The sequence below is a fragment of the Elaeis guineensis genome, chromosome 16 (assembly GCF_000442705.2).
Source record: "Elaeis guineensis isolate ETL-2024a chromosome 16, EG11, whole genome shotgun sequence".
NCBI lineage: Eukaryota > Viridiplantae > Streptophyta > Magnoliopsida > Arecales > Arecaceae > Elaeis > Elaeis guineensis.
In genome coordinates, this window is record NC_026008.2 from 47,157,354 (window position 1) to 47,180,582 (window position 23,229).

At 36.5% G+C, this 23,229-nt stretch overlaps 1 protein-coding gene across 1 annotated transcript in view; it reads left to right on the forward strand.

The window, feature by feature from the left end:
- The window catches only part of LOC105033425 (uncharacterized), a 33,326-nt gene that overhangs the window by 4,432 nt on the left and 5,665 nt on the right, over positions 1-23,229 (forward strand). Inside the window, 17 exon segments of the mRNA XM_073249886.1 lie at positions 181-250; positions 837-967; positions 1,116-1,170; positions 1,315-1,460; positions 3,562-3,734; positions 3,848-3,987; positions 4,117-4,404; positions 8,451-8,600; positions 10,823-11,077; positions 11,261-11,401; positions 11,560-11,880; positions 12,061-12,234; positions 13,521-14,559; positions 14,677-14,897; positions 18,934-19,038; positions 20,058-20,160; positions 20,163-21,421. Coding sequence (XP_073105987.1) covers positions 181-250; positions 837-967; positions 1,116-1,170; positions 1,315-1,460; positions 3,562-3,734; positions 3,848-3,987; positions 4,117-4,404; positions 8,451-8,600; positions 10,823-11,077; positions 11,261-11,401; positions 11,560-11,880; positions 12,061-12,234; positions 13,521-14,559; positions 14,677-14,897; positions 18,934-19,038; positions 20,058-20,160; positions 20,163-21,421 — 4,771 coding nt within the window.

Genomic DNA, 23,229 nt, shown 5'->3' on the forward strand with positions numbered 1-23,229 from the left:
GTTGAGCAGTATATTCTTTATATGCTCCACTGAGAGTGTGGGTATACTTTTAATTGGTAAAATATATTTGATGAGGCCAATGATTTTGTTCTCAAAGATCTTTGTGCAAGTCTGCAACTTTTGATTTTCATGGATGAATTCGTGCATATGAGATCAGAATTCTTATTATTCATATGCCAGTATTTCTGGCAGGGTGCAAGACTCTGAAGATCAGGAATTATGTTCATGTAAACACACAACAGAACTAGAGGTATGTTCCTTTTTCTCCGAGAGCTGCTTATAATCCTTTTATCATAATCTTTTTGCTTTCGTTATATTTTATTAATGTAGTGACAAGGTAGGTAGTAAGCATGCATATCAAGCAAATTTTTAACAACAACAGTCCTTTCTTGTAGTCTTCATATTATAATATGTGTTGGGGGCTGGACTAAAATTTGGGGCAGTGTACAGATTCTTGTTGTCATAACCTTCTATAACCTTCCATCACCATACTGTTTTTATTCTGTGAGTTTTTTGGTATTGTTCCCCCCTCTAATCTTGTTCTTGCATCTTTGAAGTCGGAAGTGCATTGCTACTGTATGATATGTACCACCTTGTTCGTTTGCCTCACTTTAATCATTTGTTTTCTTTGATCCTGTTCTTCAATCATTGAAATTGATAGGGCATTGCTGCTGTATAATATTTTGCACCTTGTTAATTTGCTTTATTCTTCCGCTCTCTTTCCTTTCATCTTAGCAAAATGTAATAGTTGTTTGTTAGCAAAATATTTCTAACTCTTGGCTTAACATGTTTGTCGGCTGAAATATTTAGGGTATGCTTATCTTCTCTTTCAGCAGGAAGTCTTAGAGACAGTTAATGCATTGGAAAATCCACACAAAGATGAGACTGTTGCTGGGTGCCATCAAGGGGTTGAAGCTAAAGGAAATTCAGTACTAGAAACTAGAGAACAGTTTGCTGGAACTGCAATGTACTGTGTACCTTTTGTCTATGTTTATACTTTATTTTCATGGTTCTGTTGCTCTGGTGAATGTATGGCACCCCAGGCATTATGTACTTGTACAGTTTATCCTAACATTGTTTTTTGTTTTGTTTTGTTTTGTTTTGTTTTTTTGAAGGCAAAGCTTAATAGCATCAACTGATACTGTATATGTCAACGTTTCTATGGATGGGGTAACTAAATTTTTATGCCACTAGAAATTACTTTCATCTAGTTTTCTTATTGCAGTAGTTCTTTTCTTTTCTTTTCTTTTCTTTTTTTCAAGTGTGCTATCTGCACATTGATGTTGCCTTCTTTTCTTTAATTACTTGCGTTAGGATAGGGGAAGACTTGAATTCAGTGACTGCATAGGTGCTCCAAATGAGCAGCCTGGCGCAACTTACTTGAAGGAGTCCTCAAGGGAAATTCAAACAGAAAGTGATGCCAATGCCTGCATCATCTGCAGGCATCCTGGACTGCTTTTGTGAGTGACCTTGTTTTGCTATTTGTTTTTGGTTTTGATGTCAGTGTAGATGCTAGCTCGTCTAAAAAGCATAAACACTTTAAGTCCTAAAATCATAATATGCAGTGTATATATATATATACATGTATATATATGTGTATATATATGTCTATATATGTATGTGTGTCTATATATATACATATACATATATAGACACACATACGCATACATATACATATACATATATATATATACATATATATATATACATATGTATATATATATGTATATGTATATGTATATGTATGCGTATGTGTGTGTCTATATATGTATATGTATATATGTATATGTGTGTGTGTGTGTGTCTATATATATATGTGTGTATGTATATGTATGTGCGTGTCTATATATGTATATATATATGTATATATGTGTCTATATATATATATATATGTGTATATATATATGTGTGTGTGTGTGTGTGTGTGTGTGTGTGTGTGTGTATGTATATGTTTGTGTGTGCCTATATATGTATATACGTATATGTATATATGTGTATGTATGTATGTATATATATATATATGTATATATGTATATGTATATGTATATATGTATATGTATATATGTGGATGGATGGATAATGTTTCATTTTATGGAAGGGTAATCTTTTTTTAATAAATTATTGATTTTAAGGAATGAACTTCATATTTCTGATTGTTGAGTACCATGGTGCCTTGCTCACCTTAAGAATATATTGATTTTGTGATGTTAATATACTACTTTTGTTGCATCCATATTATATACATATATATATATATATATATATATATATATATATATATATATATATATATATATATATATATATGGTATCTGTCATATTTAGATTCTTTAATCTGCCAATCTAATTTACTGAATTTACAAAATATGATCTTGACTTTTTTCCTTTTGAGAACTGTTTGTGATCTCTTGGTAGTTGCCAGAGATGTTGGTGTGGTAGAATCTTTTTAGACAACAACTGCAAAGTGTTACATTTTGATGCTGGATGGTTGAGGAATAATTATTATTGATCCAGTTGAACCAATCTCAGAGAGGGAAAGAAAGAGAAAATGCTTGATAGATACCAAACTACTTCTTTTTCTCTGAAAAATATGCAATAACCTTATAGAAACCTCATCAAGTAAATGGAGGAAAGGATGATATGAAATGGATGGCAATTGCAAAAAAGGATTTGTTATGACCTATGGTGACTAGTGGATGTTCTCATTACCGGGAAGAGAAAGTCTTTGTGCACTGCGTGAGGTGCAATAAAATTGATATGGAGTGCACCACCCAACCCACATTGGAATACGTAGCCACTGTTTTCCAACGCGCATTTAATAGCGCATTTAATGCCTGCAGTTCCATTTTTTTGTTTGAAATTTTGAATGATGAAAATACCCCTCTTTTGAAAAATTATGATATTCTGTGGTCAAATTATGACTTCCTGCATATAGGATATCATAATTTTTCTTTCAGAAGTCATAAAGACAGAGGACTTTTTTATCATTGAAAAAAGTGACGAAAATGTCCTCCCTTATAACATCATGTGTGCAAAAAATCATAATTTGACTATAGGATGTCATAATATGGCCATAGGATGTCATAATTTTTTTCAGAAGAAGAGAGGTATTTTCGTCATTCAAAATTTCAAACGAAAAAACGGACCTGCAAGCATTAAATGCATTTTGGAAAGTGGTGGCTACGTGGCCCAATTAGGTGGGGCGATGCTTTTTTTCTACATCGGGTGCAGTGTACAAAGAATTACTCTTATCGGGAATGATTGGTAGAATGACTCATGAAGCCAACACTAAGTAATTGAGATAATGATTGATGGTTATGATTTATTTTTATGGTTAGTGACCATATTAGATTTTATAAATCCCTTCTCATCTTGTTTGTTTTACTGCTGTTGATTCAGTTTTTGAACCCCTATATTACATGCAAGTTTAACCTGACATTGTCTGAAATAAGAAAGGATACTTGGATGCCTCTGTGTGTGTGTGTGTTTTCCTTTGTTACATTGTACCTTTATTTCTCTTTTTTGTAACTAAGAAATGGTAAATTATCTGTGTAATCTTAGATGTTGTGATGGGAAAGGTTGCAAAAGAAGCTACCATCTTACTTGTCTGGATCCACCTCTGCAAATTATCCCTACTGGCCTTTGGCTTTGTATACGTTGCGTGAAAAAAAAGATAGAGTTCGGGGAACACTCAGTATCTAAGGGGATTGAATCTGTTTGGGATGTTAAAGAGGGTGAGAATGATTATCAATCAATGCCATATTCTGAGACTTGCAAATTGCTTTTCTGTTGAATTGAATTAATAATGCCAATCTTGCTAACATTGCCATGGGTTCTATGGTTATAGGAATGCAGAATGTCAAGGTTTATCTTGTCAAGTATGAAGGTGTTTCCCATGTCCATAACCGTTGGATTCCGGAAAGCCAAATGCTTCTTGAAGCTCCTACACTTGTATCTAAATTTAATAGGAGATATCAGAAAGAGAAGGTTGTCTATGGAAATTTAATTTGTCATCATGGACAATCTTGCCACTCCATTTTCTTATTGACACTTTGTAAGCTATAAGCTGCATATTTTTTGCTAATTATCTTTCTTGTTGAATCTAATTTTTTCCAGGTCATAAGGTGGAAGCAAGAATGGACTGAGCCTCACAGGTTGTTGCAGAAAAGGTTGCTGATGCCCCTGAAATTGGCTGATGAGTTTTTTTGTGGGCTTGGCAATAATATTTCACATTGTTATCATGAGTGGCTTGTGAAATGGAAAGGGCTTGATTATGAGCATGCTACTTGGGAGTTTGAAAACTCACCGTTTTTATGCTCATCTGATGGGAAGATGCTTATAAAAGATTATGAGACTCGCCGTGAGGAGGCAAAAAAAGCCTATGATCCTTCAAGAATTGAGAAGGTAGGTTTAGTAAGATTGATTTTTCCTCAAAGAGGCCTGCTTTAATTGTTAGTTTCACCTTTCTAGCTTCACTGTTTACTGATTATTACAACATGAAACTTGAATGCTTTTTTTTTTTTTTATACGTGTTTTGTTTTTCTTGACATGTCTATTCTAGCATGTATTTTTGGATGCTTATTTGCTAGAATTTGTAAGCTAAGTTGCTTCTAATGATCACGGTCTTGGTAGCTGAATGATTCTTTGAAGCAGCAATCACACTATTGTACTCAGTTTACTCTTTATTATAAAATTGCACCATAATAGGTGAAGATTGAAAATTTTCATTGAGTATAAATTGTCAGGGATAGGAATATTTTCATAAAAACAGGCTTCAACTTTCAAGTCTGAGGTTGGGCTGCACCTGGCCAGGCTTGGGCCTGGATTCTTTGTATTGATATGGGACGTTGACTTGGCCCGAACCCGGCAACCAAGCAGATGCTCAAGTCTACTGTAAGTAGAGATTTTAGTAGCATTATCTCCTGGATAATGATTCTAACCTCTCAACTCTTGATTACAACTTTCTGTGGTGCAACATTTGCTCTAGTATCCAGTCTCCTCAGCATTTTGTGGTCTCTCATACCTTTCGAGAGGGGGAACCAGCCAGTGGACTTGATGGTTTCTAACGGGTTTTGGGGGAATCAGGATTTCTCTGGGGAGGGGACCTTACCCTTGTCTTTATCTTCTCCTGTAACTGCTGGTTGCTCCGGTTCTTCTTTCTTCACATTTTGATGCCTGCGATCCTCCTTTCTACCAAAAAAAAAAAAAAGACTTTAGGAGTCTTCTCAGGATTCCAATATCTTTTCTCTCTCGCTCTCTCTTGCTCTATCTTCAGGTTGTTACTTGGAAACTATCAGATGGATCGGAGGTTCAGGCTGATTAGTTCTTTTTTTGGAGTCAGACTTGTGTTGAAAGAGTCTAGGGTTATAGTGGGCAAGCTAAGAGTCCTTTTAGGTGAATGGTGTTGTTAAATTGGGGTTCATGTAGAGTGATGAATGTTGATGGATTTTGAATCACGCATTTTTCACAGCAGGAGAGCCAAGTTGTGTTCCTCTTCTTTCTCTTCTTTCCTACCTATTTTTCTTCTTTTTGCTGGTTGTACTCTTTTTACTGTTCTTTTACTTTTTTATGCATTATTCTTTCTTCTCTACTATCAAATGATTGAGCTTGATCCGATGTCATTTGAATAAACCTGTCAATGATTGTTCTTCCCAGTTCTTTTATTTTCTTCTTTCATTTCTTTTCATTGTTTTTTCTTTTCCACTATTACATATTTGAACTTGAATTGATTTATATATGGAAAATTCTGAATCTTATTTCATGCAACTTTAATTTCCAAGACTAGTTGAAAGTTGAATTCAACCAATAGCCTGCATTCATCATTACTTTAATAATCAGTTAGTTGTCTATTTAGATCTTTATTTAAAAACTATTCATTTAAAGCTGACTTTTAGTCAACTTTGAACCTACTCGGTTTCAGTTGGGCATAAAACCTTTAGAATCCTTTTACAGAACTCTTCTATAACCTCTGATCCTAGGACTGTTTAATATATCTTCTGTCTCTTGCAATATCTGGAATAACACCTCCATTGCAGTTCTGAAAAATTGGCCTTCAAGATATCAACTTGAGCTTAACATCCTGGGGTTTCCTAATCTTTTAGGTTCACCATTGCATGCATACATAAGCCTTCTGTCATCCTTGTATCAATGAGATGCTCTTAGGCTGGGTTGTGATTGTCAAGACCCAATATGTGGCATGTGACTATGGTGGTTCCACTTTATATATATTATGAAGTGTATTCTGCATGCTCAAAAGCGCGTGTCTGACCAATATTAGAAGAAACAGATGTTTAAATGTACAGTATTTAGAAGGCAAGTTTTGTAGTCTGTTGTATTTAGAAGGCAAGTTATGTGGTCTGTTGTCGATAATGGTAATATAGGTCATGAGAGAATGTGGAAAGGTCTTTCACTCTATTGGTTAGGTGACCACAAGAGACTTTTTGTCAAGTACCAGCATTTTAACATTTCCTCCATTCTCCATATTTTCAAAATTTTGTGTGATGCGATCGTCAAATTAGCTACTAATATCTTTTTTTCCCTTTAATTTACAAAAAAGTGCGGTTTAATATGCTTGAGTTGACACATGCAAATTTCTTATATGGAATGCTGAGCCTCGGCATTGCCAGGCGATCGCTGATCCATTATTTTGTGGTGCACCAGCTAATAGAAAGACTTTGAGCATTCACTGTAGGGACCAACCCGGACCCCCTTTTGTTAGTCTGTGAATCTATGGTCCTGATGCAGTTTGTGGAGGTCTGATCAGGTAAAACAAAGAAGATGGGCAATGCTTCTTCCAGCTTATGAATTCTGATTCAGGATATTACTTTGCCTTATTGTGGAGTCATTAGAAAGTTTGTCTAAGGGTGGTTATGCAAAAGGTAGTTGGAGGCTTGTCTGATGTTCTTGGAGGAAGATAACCAGTAGCTGATTTATGACTGTTATTTCACTCGGATCTGATTGCATTTATATGTTATTTTAATTGTTTTTTTTGGCCTTTAAACATCTTTTAACAATACGTGCTTGTGCATCTATCAACAAGATTTGGTTTTACTTTTGTTTTTTAGAATCTTTTTGTTCATTTTTTTAGTTGATTTTTTAATGTGGTTATTAGCACGTTGCATTATGTTGGTGGCCACTTTTATTTGATTAGTTCCTGATGGTTATTTATAAATTGGTAGGATTATTTTCCTACGGGGATCTATTGAAGCATCAATCCATTCCTTTGGTTTCTAGAACCTATGGTACTTTCAGCCTAGGCATCAAAGCAGTCTCTTAAGACTAAAATAGCGAGATATCATTCTGTTGGGTGAAGTCCTTTTGGTACTTTATTTCTTCCTTCTCACTTCCTTGATCATGAAAGATCTTAAAGCAGATCGGTTCCAATTATTTTTCCAAATTTTCTCAAATTCTATAAATTCATCCTAAAGCTCCAAGAAACTTTATTCTCTATGTTAAATGCTAATTTTCTTAATTCCATGATGCCACATATCCCTAAAATTGCACCTTTTCACCTCAATTCCAAGTCTATTTTTTGTTCAAAGTAATTATAAAATTTATAATCATATTTTTTGTTCCAAAACAACTATAATCAACACCCATCATGCCTTGACCCAGCTACTTAGAATCAGTTTCTGAATGCTCATTTGTCAACCTTTCCTATTAAAGGATGCAAATGGTGTTATTTCAATCTTTTTGTTCAAAATATGTTTGAGAACATGTTCATGTATGTTTTAGTGGGTTGACATGAGGCCTTACCCAATCCTTTCCCTGGAGCCTTCTCCACTTTGAGCTGTTCTGTAACAGACCTCATATTTGATGAGAAAAAGGCATGTATCATATAATCATGATGTTTTAAATAGAGATTTGGACCCTAAACCCTTTGAACAAAAGTTCATCCTTTTCAACCAGTAAAAGTTGCAACACTAGCTTAGGCTGAGTCTATTATGTTATTATTTTGTCTGGAATGGTCTGATCTTATCAAAACATGAATTTTGCTATGTAATGTCACCAGGTTGGAGACTAATGGATAGCATTATATTGTTTACTTTTGGCCTTGTCATGCTTTCTTTCAAGTTTCAACCTTAACCACTTCGTATAAAATGCTGAAATATTGGCATGTATACTTGAATCATTGAATTTTATGTTGATAATGTATTCTTGGCAAAAAAATCATTTGTAACTTCTCCTTATTGTCTGGATTTTTTTCTTTTAATTCTTATGTTTTGATATTTGTATGCTTTGATAGTGATCATTTTCACATGTTTGGTTTATGTTTTTTAATAGAAAATGTTGGTTATCCCTCTATCTTATGCTAAGGTATTTTATCCTGCTTTATTGATATTGCTTCTAGAAATAATCTCTTTTGAGCTTTTCCTTGTTGAAAGGATATTTTGTTAGAGCGGTCCAATCTATGTGGTTCTGGAATATATAAGCTATGTATCATTTTCCAGGCTTCACAGGTGAAGAAAAATCCTTTCTATAAATTGCCCAGGCTGCCTGATGGGTGCCCACCTGGACTTGATAATGATCATTTAAATTCTGTTAACCGGCTTCGTGAGTTTTGGCACAAGTCCCAAAATGCTGTTTTCATTGATGATCAGGTAGGTTTGCTAAATTAACAGTCAAGATCTTGTTTTTCTACAATAGGAGTTTTGTAAACTACTTATGACATAAAGTTTCTAAATTGTTATGTTATTGAAAAGTGCTTTTCTTTGTCTGGATGTGTTCTACAAAATATGTGTATGAATTGGATGCTTGCATGCATGTGTCATAGTTCTCTATTGGATATTTAAATTGAGAGTTGTTTATTTTGGTATGGATGTACTAAATACTCTTCTTAGTGGTAAATGCCAACTTCATGAGATCTTTCAAGATTGCTTGCAGACCTAGAAGACTAAAATCATGCAACGAGTGACATTTTGAAGAATATCTTCAAGAATGCAATCATGAAATAGTTGTAAGAAAGGGGGTTGTGTATAAATAACTATTTTGATCACTTGACTGTTTTAAATAAGTAGTATTTTTTTTTGATGCCATATGCTTTTTCCTAGTGGACTGGATCCACTACTAGTGCAGCCTTGAGCTCACCCACTCTTGCAAGTGAGCGTGCCAAACATATATCTACCTTGCATGTTTGATATGTGCCCAGAATTAAAGTCATGAAAGCTAAAGATTTTTGTTTGACTAAGCATCATGTCTTCAGTGAAGTGTAACTTATTAGCATAAACAACAAACTTAGCCTATCAATTTGTTTTTACTCTTACTGGTCTTACATCTTGCTTAACTACTGGTTTGAGGCTAAGGCTCATAATATTGTTTTGTTTTGTTTTTTTTTTTCTTTTGGTTAACTTCTTATCATGTCTTACCATGTCCATCTATACGATCTGTGCCCCTTGCTTCATTAGGACTGTCATCAACATAGTTATCCTTTCCAGTTCTTCTGAATTCTCAGATATACCTCCTACCGGTCTAAACATGTGGAGTTGTGGACTTTCACTCTTTGTCATCAGAGTTTCATAGCTCATGATCATGACCTTATCATATGACCTAGCTCAACTATTTGGGCTTGACATTATGTATCCTTGCTTGGCCAACAAGGTTTGCCAAACTGCTATTAGGACTTGTGTTGGCCGATGATTGGTTTGGTACGATATAGATGTGTACTGAATTGCATCTAAGCATACTGAAACAGGAAGAGGGAGGGCGGGAGGGAGAAGGAGAGGGATGGGGGAGAGGAAGAAGGAGAGGAAGGGATAGCGAGGGAGAGGGAAGAGAGAGGAGAGGCTGAACTGATTTGATCTGTTGTTGGGGAGCTTCGAGAGCTCCAGATTCAGCGATGCAGACTGAGAGAGGGGGGAGAGAAGGGCAGAGAGGAGGGGGGAGGGAGAGAGAGAGGCCGAATCACTTTGATCTGTTGCTGGGGAGCTTCGAGAGCTCCAAATCCGACGATGGGGACTGAGAGGAGGGGGGGGGGGGCAGCAAGAGAGAGAGAGAGAGAGACTTATGTGGTTGGGGACTTCTTTGCTGGTCGTCGTCATCATTGACTCGATGGGGCTGGAGGGCTTCAGGGATTAAGGCTTGAAAGAGAACCGAGCGATGGGATTAGGGCCTCGAATGAGGGATGGCCTTTATATTCCAAACCGACTAGCTGAACCATGTTGGTAACCAATCAGTCTGGTTTGGCGTACCCCAAGCTGGCTGGTTTCACATGGTTTGGGTAACCTTGCTCACCAATCTTCTGCTTCCTTATCTCTTAAAGTTCTCTCACAAGTATCTATTTTCTCAGAGAAACATCCAAGTACCTCTTCTTTTTCTTCCACTTAAAATCTTCATTGAACTTCCCTACTGTAGCTTTAATTTGGTTTTTTGCTTGGTGCAATTCCAATGCTCCTCTGTGTTCATTCTTTGTCTTTGCCTTCCTTGTTTACATGTTATGATTGATATCAGATTTAGATAATTTTTGCTGATCTATTCTTAAATCTGCTTCATGTTAATGCTTAATCATAAATGTCAATGTCATTGAAGATTGAAGAACATCAGAGATGCATCCGACATAATCCGCCTATGCTATCTCGAGTTTAGAAATTCTCAAATATTTCTTCATTCTTTTATGCAATTGAAGGAGTATAAACAAACAAAACATTTCAGAGAATGATCTTTTCTGCAAAGTTTTATATGTAAATATGTATTTATGATCCTATCGATGGTCAAGTTTTTGTTTTTGTTGTTGCTTCATAGAAAATGCATAAGGTAGTTCTGTGCTTTCATGAGTACTCTGCTTTTTTGTATGCTGACAGTTCTATTGCACCTTCTAAATTTGCAGGAGAGGGTTGTTAAATCCATATTATTTATAATAGCCTTACTATCTCATGCATGTCGCCCTTTTCTCATCATTTCAACCATCACATCTCTGTCCTTATGGGAAGCTAAGTTCCATCGCTTAGCACCCTCTATTAATGTTGTTGTTTACAATGGGAGTAAAGCTGTTCGTAAGATGATTCGAACTCTAGAATTTTATGAAGAAGGCGGCTGCATAATGTTTCAAGTGCTTTTATCACATCCTGATGCTATTGTTGAGGTATCTTCATTTCTAGTTGCTTTTGCATCGTAATAGCAAGTAGTTTTGGTGTTTTAATGTTTTTCAATGTTGCTCTATGTCACAAGTTACTTCTCAATTTGTATGTGTAACCTGCTATCTGTATGCTGTCTCACTTGTAGGGTTCCTGTATTTGACATCTTGGTATGTTCTATTGGTATCCAGGACTTTGAAAATTTAGAATGCATTGGCTGGGAAGCAATTATAGTTGACGAGTGTCAAAACTCGAGAGTATTCAAACACTTTGAACAATTTAAGAATCTTTCCGCTGATTTCAAGCTTCTCCTTTTAAGTGCACCATTGAAGGTATGCAGGTGCATATATATGTGTGGGTCTGTGGGTTTTTGTGCGTGTGCCTATATCCTATATATTTAATGTATATGTTTTAGAATTTTGTTCTTTTAATTGAATCATGCCTTGTTAACTTTTGGAATCATGCCTTGTTAACTTTTGGAACTTTTCAGGATAGCCTTGCTGAATACATCAACCTGCTCTTGTTCCTTGATTCAGGAGGAAAAGAGAATTGTATCAGTAATTTAAAGTTTGATCATAATGATCATGCTGGTACACTTGCTATATTAAAAGAGAGATTAGCACGTTATTACGCATATGAGCGCAAACCAGACTCCTCAAAGTTTATAGAGTACTGGGTTCCTGTTCAGTTTTCAAATGTGCAGCTTGAACAATATTGTTTCACATTAATTTCAAACTCCATTGCTCTTCGTTCATGTTCAAAAATTGATCATGTTGGAGCTCTTCGTGACGTTCTTATATCTACTCGGAAGGTTGACTCTTATCACTTTATGATCATACTATAACCAAAAGACCTGATAAAAAATAGTTGGCACTTGGCAGCATGTGAGACCATGTAGTCCTAAATTTCTCACCCGTCTACAGATGTCTATCTATAGATATTGCTGATAGTTTTTCTATTAACTTATTATTAATTTATTATTTTCTGGCAGTGCTGCGACCATCCTTACCTAGTTGACGAATTGTTGCAAACTTCACTAACCAAAGATCTTCCAGCAGTCAATATTTTGGATGTTGGAGTAAATGCAAGTGGAAAATTACTGCTACTTGATAAGATTCTCAAAGAGATCAAGAATCGAGGGTTAAGAGTGTTGATACTTTTTCAGGTCTGCAATTTGATTTCTTGTAAACATGGCTGTTCTCTGTGGAGCTTGTGCATCCTTTTATTGTGGTCAAAAGCATGCAGACTAACACATGTAGAATAAATTTTATCATATAATTCTTCAATCACTCTGCTCACATTGCTGCGTTACTACATTATTGATGACCTATCAGGAAAAGCCACTGTTTTATGTTAATCTGGTTGAATTTGTTAAAGATGAGGATGAGGGAAGTCTGATTGATTTGGTATTACATTTTGCCCTGCATCATTGCCTCTGTCTTAGAATTTATCATTCAAACCCTACTATTTAATTCATTTAAAAGGATAGCAACTACCATTTTATATGTTAATGAGGATGGTGGTAAATTGGTTGTTCAGGGTATGTAGGTTTGAAGGTTGTAAAACAGAATCTTTAATATATATTGCTTATGATTGTAATTTATAATCAGATTCTATTATTCATTAATTTTGTTTCAATTTAAGATGTCAAGATTCATTTTTTTCTGGAAGAAGTTGGCTAAAGACACAAATCCGAAGTGGTATTTTCAATGCTCTGTCATGATTAGTTTCTGGTTTCAGTAGTGTTTTACTGACTTATATTGTACATGAGATGGATCCTCCAGTAATTGCTTTCCTTTTATGTATATGTCTGTCTCTTTTAAATGATGTTGTTTGTCTTTCAAAGGTGCTTGTGTCAAGGTGTCTATTAGTGGGAATGGATGTCTCTACTGATGCAGATTTTCCAAATCTTTTCTGGATCTGTTATATATCTTACCTTTAGGTATTTCATTGTGAATATTGATTCTTCAACATTTATTTGAGTTCTTCACTGTGCAATATCTGCAAATTTTGTTGCACAGGCTTGTTGTGTTTGAGATAGTTTACCACTTCTTCGTCAATTCTTATAGCCATTGGCTCCAAAATTTACTTATTCCTAAATTTTACTACACATCCTTCTGAACATTCTCATCTTTGTAAATTTATCTTATTTGAGAAAAGTGTATTTAATGCCTAACATCAAGAATTAGCATGCTATATTTTATTTGCCTGAAATGTTTTGTACACTCGCTACTATCACAAAATTGTATAATACATAAAGCAACTCTAATATATTTTGTTGGTCCATATGATGAACCATCAAGTCTGGTTAATATGCTACATTATGTAGTGGAATGGTTATCGTCAACATTTTTTGATAGATTCTACTGAATTTTTTAAACTCACATCACATGTTTGATTAGTTCTAGACTAGGCATCTGTGTTCTCATTTACATCTTTTAAATGTGACAGTCTATTGGTGGGGCTGGAAGGAATTCAATTGGTGATATCTTGGATGATTTTCTTCGTCAGAGATTTGGTGCTGATTCGTATGAACGTGTTGACAGTGGATTGGTTCTGTCAAAAAAATTGGCTGCATTGAATATGTTTAATGATAAGGTGAAAGGGAGATTTGTGTTTTTAATTGAAAATCGTGCATGTCTCCCCAGTATCAAACTTTCATCAGTTGATGCTATTATTATTTATAATAGTGATTGGAATCCATTGAATGACCTAAGATCTCTCCAGAAAATAAGCCTTGAATCGCAGTTTGAACAGGTAGCAGTGTTTCGTCTATATTCATCTTGTACAATCGAGGAAAAAGTCTTAATATTTGCGAAGCAAGATATGATTCTTGAGAGCAATATACAAAGCATAAGCCCTAGTGTTAGCCATTCACTTCTTAGCTGGGGCGCCTCGTACCTTTTCAGTAAACTTGATGAGTTACACCAGCAGGAGAACCGAAATAATTGTTCTGAAAATTCCAGTGACAATTTACTCTTGGATAATGTAGTGCTCGAACTGTTAACAAAATTGTCCAGCAAGGCTGGAGCTCGGGATCCTAGCAACTGCTCAATTTTGATAAAAGCACAGCAGAGTGGAGCATCCTATTCAAGAAATATTATGTTAGTTGGTGAGAAGGATGGAATCTCCTCATTGGATAAAGATCCACCTAGCTTCTGGTCACATTTATTGGATGGAAAATATCCTCAGTGGCGTTATATATCTGAGCCATCTCAGAGGAGCCGCAGAAAGGTTCAACATCCTGATGATTCTCTGAAGACACCAGAAGCAGTAAATGATGAGGTAAAGAAAAAGCGTAGAAAAGTAGCTAGCAACATTGTTGATCCAACTTCTTTGCAAAGTTGGCTTCATGATAAAAGAAAAGAAGCAGCTGAGGGCAAGGATTTTGTACTGCCTGCAAACTCGGCTCAATGTAGCTCCAGTCATCCATCCCTTAATTCTCCACGGAAAGAACCACTGGTTCCAAGCACAATGACCAACGAACCAGGTAGTGCCAAGGGAGTAAGATATTGGATTCTGCAATTTTGCTTTTTTTTTGTGTCAGGATTGTGAAATTTTTAGTTTCTTTTAGTTATTGTAAGGCTGAATGCTGTTTAATTTGCAGAATTATCGGGAGGTCGAACGAATGTTGTGACACGACACACAGTCAGTTCATGCAATGTTATGAGTCATGCAATCCATAATCAGAGTGTATCTCCCATGTCTCTTGATGATTCAGGTGTACATAGACATGAAGGGAGGGAAAAATTGATGAATGCGCAGAGGAGCCTTCATGCCCAATTGAAGCCGGAGTTATCAAAACTATGCGACACTCTGAGACTTTCAGTATGCATGTTATGATTTGCATCATTTTCATTTACTTTATTTGCTTTGACTTTGTATGGTTAGATATGTTTTCTTTTGGCACTATGTGATTTAGTGGCTTACGAGTACAAATTAAGGATACACAAGCACTAAATTGTAGATGCAACATTTACTTCGAAGATAGTTTTGATCAAGATTTTTAGAACCATCCTAAGCCGGACGGTTCAGGGTGTGCCGAACCGGACCGGCGTGGAATCGGGATGGTTCTGGCTTGGAAAGCGGTACACGCCGGCACCGAGGGAGAAAGAGAGGGAAAGAGAGGAGGAGAGGGAGAAAGAGGAGGGCCCACTGCGGTCGTCGGAGGGCCACAGAAGCCTCCGTAGCTCGGTCCACCCAATAGGGCTATTAAACGAGAGACAGAGAGGGCGAGTGACTCACCGGAGGAGGACGGGATGGCGAAGGGGCTGTCGGAGGTTTCCAAGCGGGCAGCGAAAACCATGCGAGTGGAGTCACGCCCGCAGAACAGGGGTTGTCACCTCTGTTCACGTATCAGTCCTTTTTTTAAAAATGGAGATGAATAGTGAAGCCGGCAAACCATTTGCTGGCTTCACTGTTTAAGAGGTTTTTTTTAAAAAAATTAAAAATAGTGAAGTCAGCAATCGGATTGCCGGCTTCATTTTTTTGATTTTTTTTTTAAAAAAAGCAAAAACAGTGAAGCTGGTAAATGGTTTGCCAGCTTCACTTAAGTTTCAATTTTTTTAAAAAACCCCATGAAACAGGGGTATCGCCCCTATTTCATGCCTGTGGTACCGCATACATGGACTGCGCTGTCCGGCGGTCCCTCCGACTCCTCCCTCCTTTTCTTTCTTCGTCCCACTCTCTCTACTTCTTTCTCTCTCTTTTCCTCCTCCCGATTCTCTTCCTTTCTTGTTTCGGTTTGCACCAGTCTGGTATGGTACGGACCTGTACCGATCCATACCGCTAGCCAACCGGCATGGGCTCCAGTACCAAGTCTGCGAACCTTGGTTTTGATAATAATGGATATATTATTTTCCACTTAACAGCTGTAGGTATCAAATGTATTGGTTTATTGTTACTCTGTATCCTAACCCCACATAAATTATTAAAAGATGCTCCATTCAAATTTTCTCTTTATTTAAATAAGGCTATCCAAGGTTCATAATGTTGATTTCAATTATATCAGAGCTCATCTGCTTTTCTATGTGAATTGACGTGACATATTTTCACAATGTGGATGTTGCTGCTTGAAACGTTAAAATATATATGGTTTGTCATGGATGCACTCAAACATTATCTTGTTTGCTTGCTTGCATTCTGATGTGCAAATGATTTGCATTATACTTGATGCTCATTCCATGTACATCTGCTTAGTTGTCTATGTAAGTTTTACTGATATATAATTTACATTCACAGTTGCATGCTTTATTTTTGTGTTTAAGGTTTTGATTAGACTTTGAACTTATTGCCATGTGCCAAAATATTGATCAGTCATTCTCCAAGGAAAGCTTCCATTGCATTTACCTACTAGCAGCTGTTTGTCTAATGACGATGGTCTGTTGGTTGAGAGAGTTCTATATCAGACTTTTCAAAGTTATTTTTTTTCATGGCTTCTTATTCCCCTTTTCAAAGTCCTACGAGTCGGCCGTGGTGTTTATAAATAGATTTGCATGGATTTAGACCTTTAGGGATTATTCGTTGTGAAGATCTTGGGTACTTATATTGGATCCAAGAATCGAAATAATACCTTCTGGCTAGCCATTTTGGGTGACGTCTTGGGTTGTTAGTAATGGTATCGGAGTAGATCTAACCCATGGCTTATGTGGACTAGAGGACATTGCAGCATGGGTCTATAGGGGTTGACCATGGGCCAATCATGGCGCTTGTGGTTAGATTTGAATAGGTTTGAACCTTTAATCTGGCGAGGATATCAGTGCTTTAATAGGGGGAGTATATGAGAACCCATGCGGGTGTGTATTTAGTTCTACTTCGATTATTTGTTGGAAAGATCTTGGGTACTTATACAGGACTCAAGAATCCAAATAGTACCTTTTTGCTAACCTTGTTGGATGAGGTCCTGGATTGTTACAAACAATATTTTAAATCTCGTGGAACGGGGATGTTCCGATTTTTGCATAGAACGGGATGCGCTGCCGTCCCGCCATCCAGCCTCATTCCATCTATTTGGGTCAACTTCATGGATCCATGTTTGCAAAGTATTCTTATTAAGGCCTACATCAGAGGCTAATATGTTATTTTAAGCTTTTCTATATCCTTTCTCATAATCTCCATCCATTAGTTTGTAGGTGTTTCCCTCTTTCTGCTACATTCTTAAATACAAATTAAATCACCTTCTTACTGCAGGTCTTGAAATCTTCACTATACATGCCTTGACTATCTTAATTACTTCTTGATCACTTTATCTATAATTTTTGCAACTCTCATAGCTCCTATAAATACTAATTTTTTAGTCTATTCTTCCTAGTTTTACCACTATCCATATTAACATTCTCATTTCTGCTACCTTCAATTTATTTTTTATTGCCCAACATTCTACCCATATAATTTTAGGCCTTATGTCATTCCATATAATTTTCCTTTAAGTCGCTAGTATATGCGTTGATCACATAAAATACCCTAGAAGCACCTCTCCACTTTATCCAATCAGCTGTAATTTTATTACAAATGTCTTCATCTTAAAGTGAAACAAGTTTACCAACTAAAAATGGTAGCATGGATATATATATATCTATATCTATCTATCTATTTATCTATATATATATATATATGTACATATATATGTATATGTACATATATATAGATATATATATATATATATATATATATATATATATATATATAGATATGTATGGATATGTATGTATATATACATATATATAGAGATATATATGTATGTATGTGTATATGTATGGATATGTATATGTATATGTATATATATATATATGTATGTATATGTATATATGTATATAGATATGTATATGTATATAGATATGTATATGTATGTATGTGTATATATATATTTGTGCGTGCGTAACATAAATAATAAAAAATGTTCAAAATGATAAGATTGAATCCATCTGTTCATGGTGTTATATGCATCACACATGTCAAACACTAATATTATATAGGTAATGTAGAGTGATCAGAAAGGGGCACTGAGTGGGCAGGTGAGGTTTTCACATTTGGTACAAAGTTTTCTGTGGATAAGATGGGGCAACATTAATACCTATGGAGTAGTGAAGGGCCCAAGATCATATGGAATATGGAGAATGATGCTTTGTCGGGCGATGGTGAATGCATTATCAAGTAAAGGGAATATGATCATGATAGCCCATGATGTACCTTACTTCCAGGATGACTTGGCTAAACACTAAAACTGGAAGGCAAGATAGAGTTTGAAGATGGTGCTAAAGATCACAGCACCATGAAGGTGATAAATGAACATTGTTGGAAGCATGTGGAAGGCCAGAGGTTGCACATAGTCATTCACAGATAGCGTCATGAAGAAAGATTTCCTCACTTAAATTTTGTAAAGAGTGTAAAAGCAAGGAGAGTTTAAATGCAAGATGCATAATTAGTGTGCCAGGTAGCCTTAACCAACAGTGGCAGTTTGGGGGGGGGGGGAAGTGGGGGTGGTTTAAGTACATGCATGCAGAACCAAGGATTTTAGTATGCTTAAGCAGTGCCTAGAAGCATTGATATATTCGAATTTTGAAACATGATAACCTTTATGTGTTGGATAGAAGGATCACAAAATGTCTGAAACTTGTAAAATGCACAGCTTTGTACAGTTTGTACATCTAATGGCATGCTCAAATGTTCAATAATGTTTTGATATTCTTTCAATCAAGATTTATAAGTCTTGAGGTTTTCATGTGCATAAAATTTTGCTCTTGCTATTTGATTTCTCCGAAGGAAAGAGAGAAATCTGCTGGTGGTTTTAGTAAAGTATTCATTGCATATCACAGTTGGATGATGAATGGATCCCTTATTCGATTTTTCATGGTTACACATACAGGATGATGTCAAGAGCACAGCTGAAATGTTTCTCGAGTATATTATGAATAATCATCATGTTAATCGGGAACCAGAAGCCTTATTGCAAGCCTTCAAGATATCCCTGGTAAAGATAACCTTCAATACTTTAAATGATTTGTCGAAGCGATGATTTTTTTTTTTTTTTGACTTTTTTCGCAATGTCATATTGTCTTGCCTGTTTCTCAATTCTGCTGTTTCAAATGTTCCCTTGCACTTTGAGTGAAGTAGTTACTTGATATAGTTGTGCTATGTCTTATTTATAATGAATGTAATGACATTTATAGAATATATGATTGAATAACTTAAATATCTAAAACATGTTGAAGTTCTGGAAAATTAGTTCTCTTTTGATGAAGGCCAAGTTCTTCATAAAATATATACACAAGAATCTGGCTAAAATTACCTGCATGTATTAGGATTATTAGTAGAGATCTGGCTCTTTTAAACTTTAACGACTACTATTTTGCATCAGTGACATTGTGATAGTTAAAATCGCCATTCTATCTCATTGTATTAAATGAAGCTACAAGTTTTCTGAAGCAGAACTTGTTAGACCTAGGCATCCAGGTGAGGGTTGCCTTTGCTTCCTAAGGCCTGTGTATCACCAAGTCTGGTTGCCATCCAGCAAAATCCAGAGATCCAAGCAGATTTTTAGGTGCATAAAATCTATGCTATTTACAATGCTAGTGATGCAATTCCTTTTTCCAGGGTTAACATAATGTTGAAGAAGGAAATGAACCCACGTTTCATTGACTAAAATAACATGTTTGACTTGGATCAGAATTACATCTTTTCTTGTTTCAAGTTATGCCTTGTCTTTTCCAGGCCTGCATATATCCTCAAATTTATCCAGGATTAGTGCCTATACTGAATTTCCTTGAAATTTTAGAATCGATGCTATTTCAACTTTGATTAAATCCGTTGGACGCTAAATTGTGTGCAACAAATTCAGGGTATTCCATAAATTAGATATTGAGGTAATTTTGCATGTCTCTGTAACCATAAAGCTTTTTTGTGTATGCCACTTTGTAATTTGCTATCTAGAAACCTGCCATTGTTAGTGATATTTTCTAACTACTGTTATATGCCTTTTACAACTTTCAGTGTTGGTGTGCTGCATCTCTTTTGAAACACAAGGTGGATCACCAGGCATCATTTGCGCTTGCAAAAAAGTACCTGAACTTTGAGTGCAATGAGGAGCTGGCTGAATTTTTTATTATAAACTGCGAAAAGTAAAGAAAAAGTTTTCTCATCAAACAGGTGCATTAAGGAAAGAAGATGAGCCAAATTCGGTGGAGAATCAGTCATCTCTATCAGGGAAAGATATTTCCAGAGAACCTGTGCATGAGATGACTCCAAATTCAGCAGCATCTCATCGTCAGGAAACAGAAGGAATTGAACTCAGAGAAAATCCTCATGGTCGTAGGTGCACTGAACAGAAAATATTGGTGGGGCAGGAGCAGGTTCTTGTGACTCCAATGCTTCAGCATAACATTGGGTCATTAAAAGATGAACTCCTGAAAAAACGAGTCGATTTGATTCATAAAATTTGTTCGAGAAGGGCAGATGAGCTAATGGCGAAACAACAACTAGAAATTTCAGATTTCAACATACACAAGGAAGAGGAGAAAATGAAATTGAAGAAAACTCATGTTTTGGATTTGGAACTCATCCGCGCTATACATACAGATTCTACAGTAAGAAATGACAAGATAAGATTGCTAACTCAAGAATTCTCCAAAAAAATGGCTGCATTTGAGGAACGCATGAAATGCAGGCGTAGTAATCTTGAAGCTATGCAGTTAAATGCAAGGAATAAAGAGGAGCAGATAAAGGATCACTGGGTGGAAGAAGCTAAAGCTGGTAAACTAGCAGAATCATTTGATAGCATTCCTCTGCCAGATTCTGGTTTTGGGGTGGAAGAGTTCAAAGAGGTAAGAGAGCAAAGTGGTATGTGTGATGGTTCAGGAAACATGGTGTTTCAATCTGGGCCATCTTCGGATCCTCTACTCACTGATGTGACAACAGATGTTGTGGAACCTATTGATTTGACAGCCAAGTATTCTGAAAAATCTGCAAGAAATCCCACTGGAGTGGCAGAGGGTGTACCCATAGAACCTGAAACTGTAGTTTCTCAGTCCAACAACATGAATGAAATGGAATCTGTTGAACCAAGTAGCGCATCTGGGGAAATTCCAGAGAGTATTTCACCGGGAGAGACAGGTAACTTGCCTACCAGAACTGAAGATCCAGCTCCTCAGGCCAGTATCATGAATTCAGAAGGTAGCAGGCCTGACGGAATTGTCTCTAGAGCAACAACAGCTGTTGATAGCGAGAGAGTTGTTGGTGCAGATAATTCTGATGGTGCATGGTTGATATCTCCCCATCTGCAAAGCCATGCCCAGTCTCCTTCCCTTGTCAATGCTTCAACAAGCTCTGGCTGTCGAAACAGTGTCACGTCTAATCAGGTATAGCCATCAAACTCATGGTGCACATCTTGAGAACATACAACAAATTGATGAATATCTACAGATTCATGGCATAGTCTATGGATTTCCTTGGAACTGTAGGAGGGGATAAGCTTTCTGGAGGCTGAACTCGTTTTGGAAACTGTGTTCTGTTCAAGCTTCTCTAGAAGGCAATTTTATAGTTTAGTAAAGCTCTTCTATAAACTTAAAAGCTTGACCCTTATCTCCAGATTTCCAAGAATACCCACTTAAAAGTGGCTAGCACCTGAGGACATGTAAACCTAGGTTGTAGGATACTCTAAGGGGGTGCTTGGTTGGGGTAATGGGGGTTTGAAATCGGAATGGGAATGGATGACCCCATGCCAACCGTTTTGGTTGGAAGGAGTCCCATTCCGATTCCGATTTTGGGGTGGAATGGGAATGGCCCAATCTACCTAAAATTCAATCCCTATTCTCACCTAAGGATTCAAATTTTCATTCTGATTCCGATTCTGGTTACGAATCAAACGCTTCGGGGGATTAGGCCATTCGGATTCCTATTTCAATCCATTCTGATTCCCATTCCGATTTCGATCGCGAACCAAGTACCTTCTAAAGGGAAGGGTGTGGGTGCTTTTTTCTTTTTTTAGTGGTCAATCCATCTTACAGGTCCAATGAGATAAAGATGTTGCTTGTACCTTGAGATTTTCTTTGGTTCCAGAATAAGAAAAGAGGAATTCTCCTCATGGACAAGTTATTACTGATGCTTGTTAAATGAAGCTCTTCTATTCCTGGATGGAATAGATCTAGAACAGGGTACTTCTGCTTGTGAAGCCAGAGGGTAGGAATAAAAGTGGGAATAATTTTACTCCCAACTCTCCTTGGAATTGTTATTCCAGGAATAAGCTGTTTGATCATAGCAAATATCCCTATTTCCCTTTTCTTGAACTTGTTTGGCAATAATAAGGCCTATTTTAAGCCCTAATGCTGGATCAAATGCAGCCTAAGCCCTAAGTGACTGTATAGTTGTGCTTTGAAGGCGTTTATGATCTCTTAACGTCAACCCTTGAGTTTGACTCAGTAGAGTGCACTCATATGGAAAATAAACAAAAATAATTAATAATCAAAAGTCAAAACATAATTCAGTGATCCAGTGGCTGAAATTAAACTGGCAGATCATCTTGTTGATCTGCTGCCCTCTGTCCATCACATTGCCGTCAGCGTGACCATCAAGAATTGTCCTAACCTTTTAGGTTGACTTTAGAAGTTTTCATTCATTAATTCTATGCATCACATGTCCAGCAATAATTTGATTTTGGGAAACAGGCCCCTTTACTACTTGATCTTGAGTTTGCTCTCTTTTGTTGTGGGAAGAGTGGCAAAGTGAAGCTCTTGGGTTTTGTCAGTCATTCATATCTGTCTGTTATGTTACCTTTTATTATCGGTCTTCATCAAAGTTTAATCATCATTATCGTCAAAAAACATATCTTCATTATTGTTTTATGTTGGTCATTCTGTAAGATTTTTGTTAATTCTCATGCTCTCAAGTATGTAGCTTCTTGTGCTCATCCAGCATAGGGACCATAATTTTCAACATGCTTTGTGTTCCTTGTGCTCCAACTTGGAACTTGAAGGCTATATTTATAGCTTACCGTGCTGGTGAACCTATTGATTGATCAGCCATTATTAGATGGACTCCCATTCCATTGGTGAGGCTGAGTATCAACCATCAAGCACTGCCTCTTTTTATTGTTGCTAGCCTTTTTGCTTTATCTTCAAACTAAGGTGGTGTCAGAACTGTTCCAACTCCATTTGTTTGTGAAAGCCAT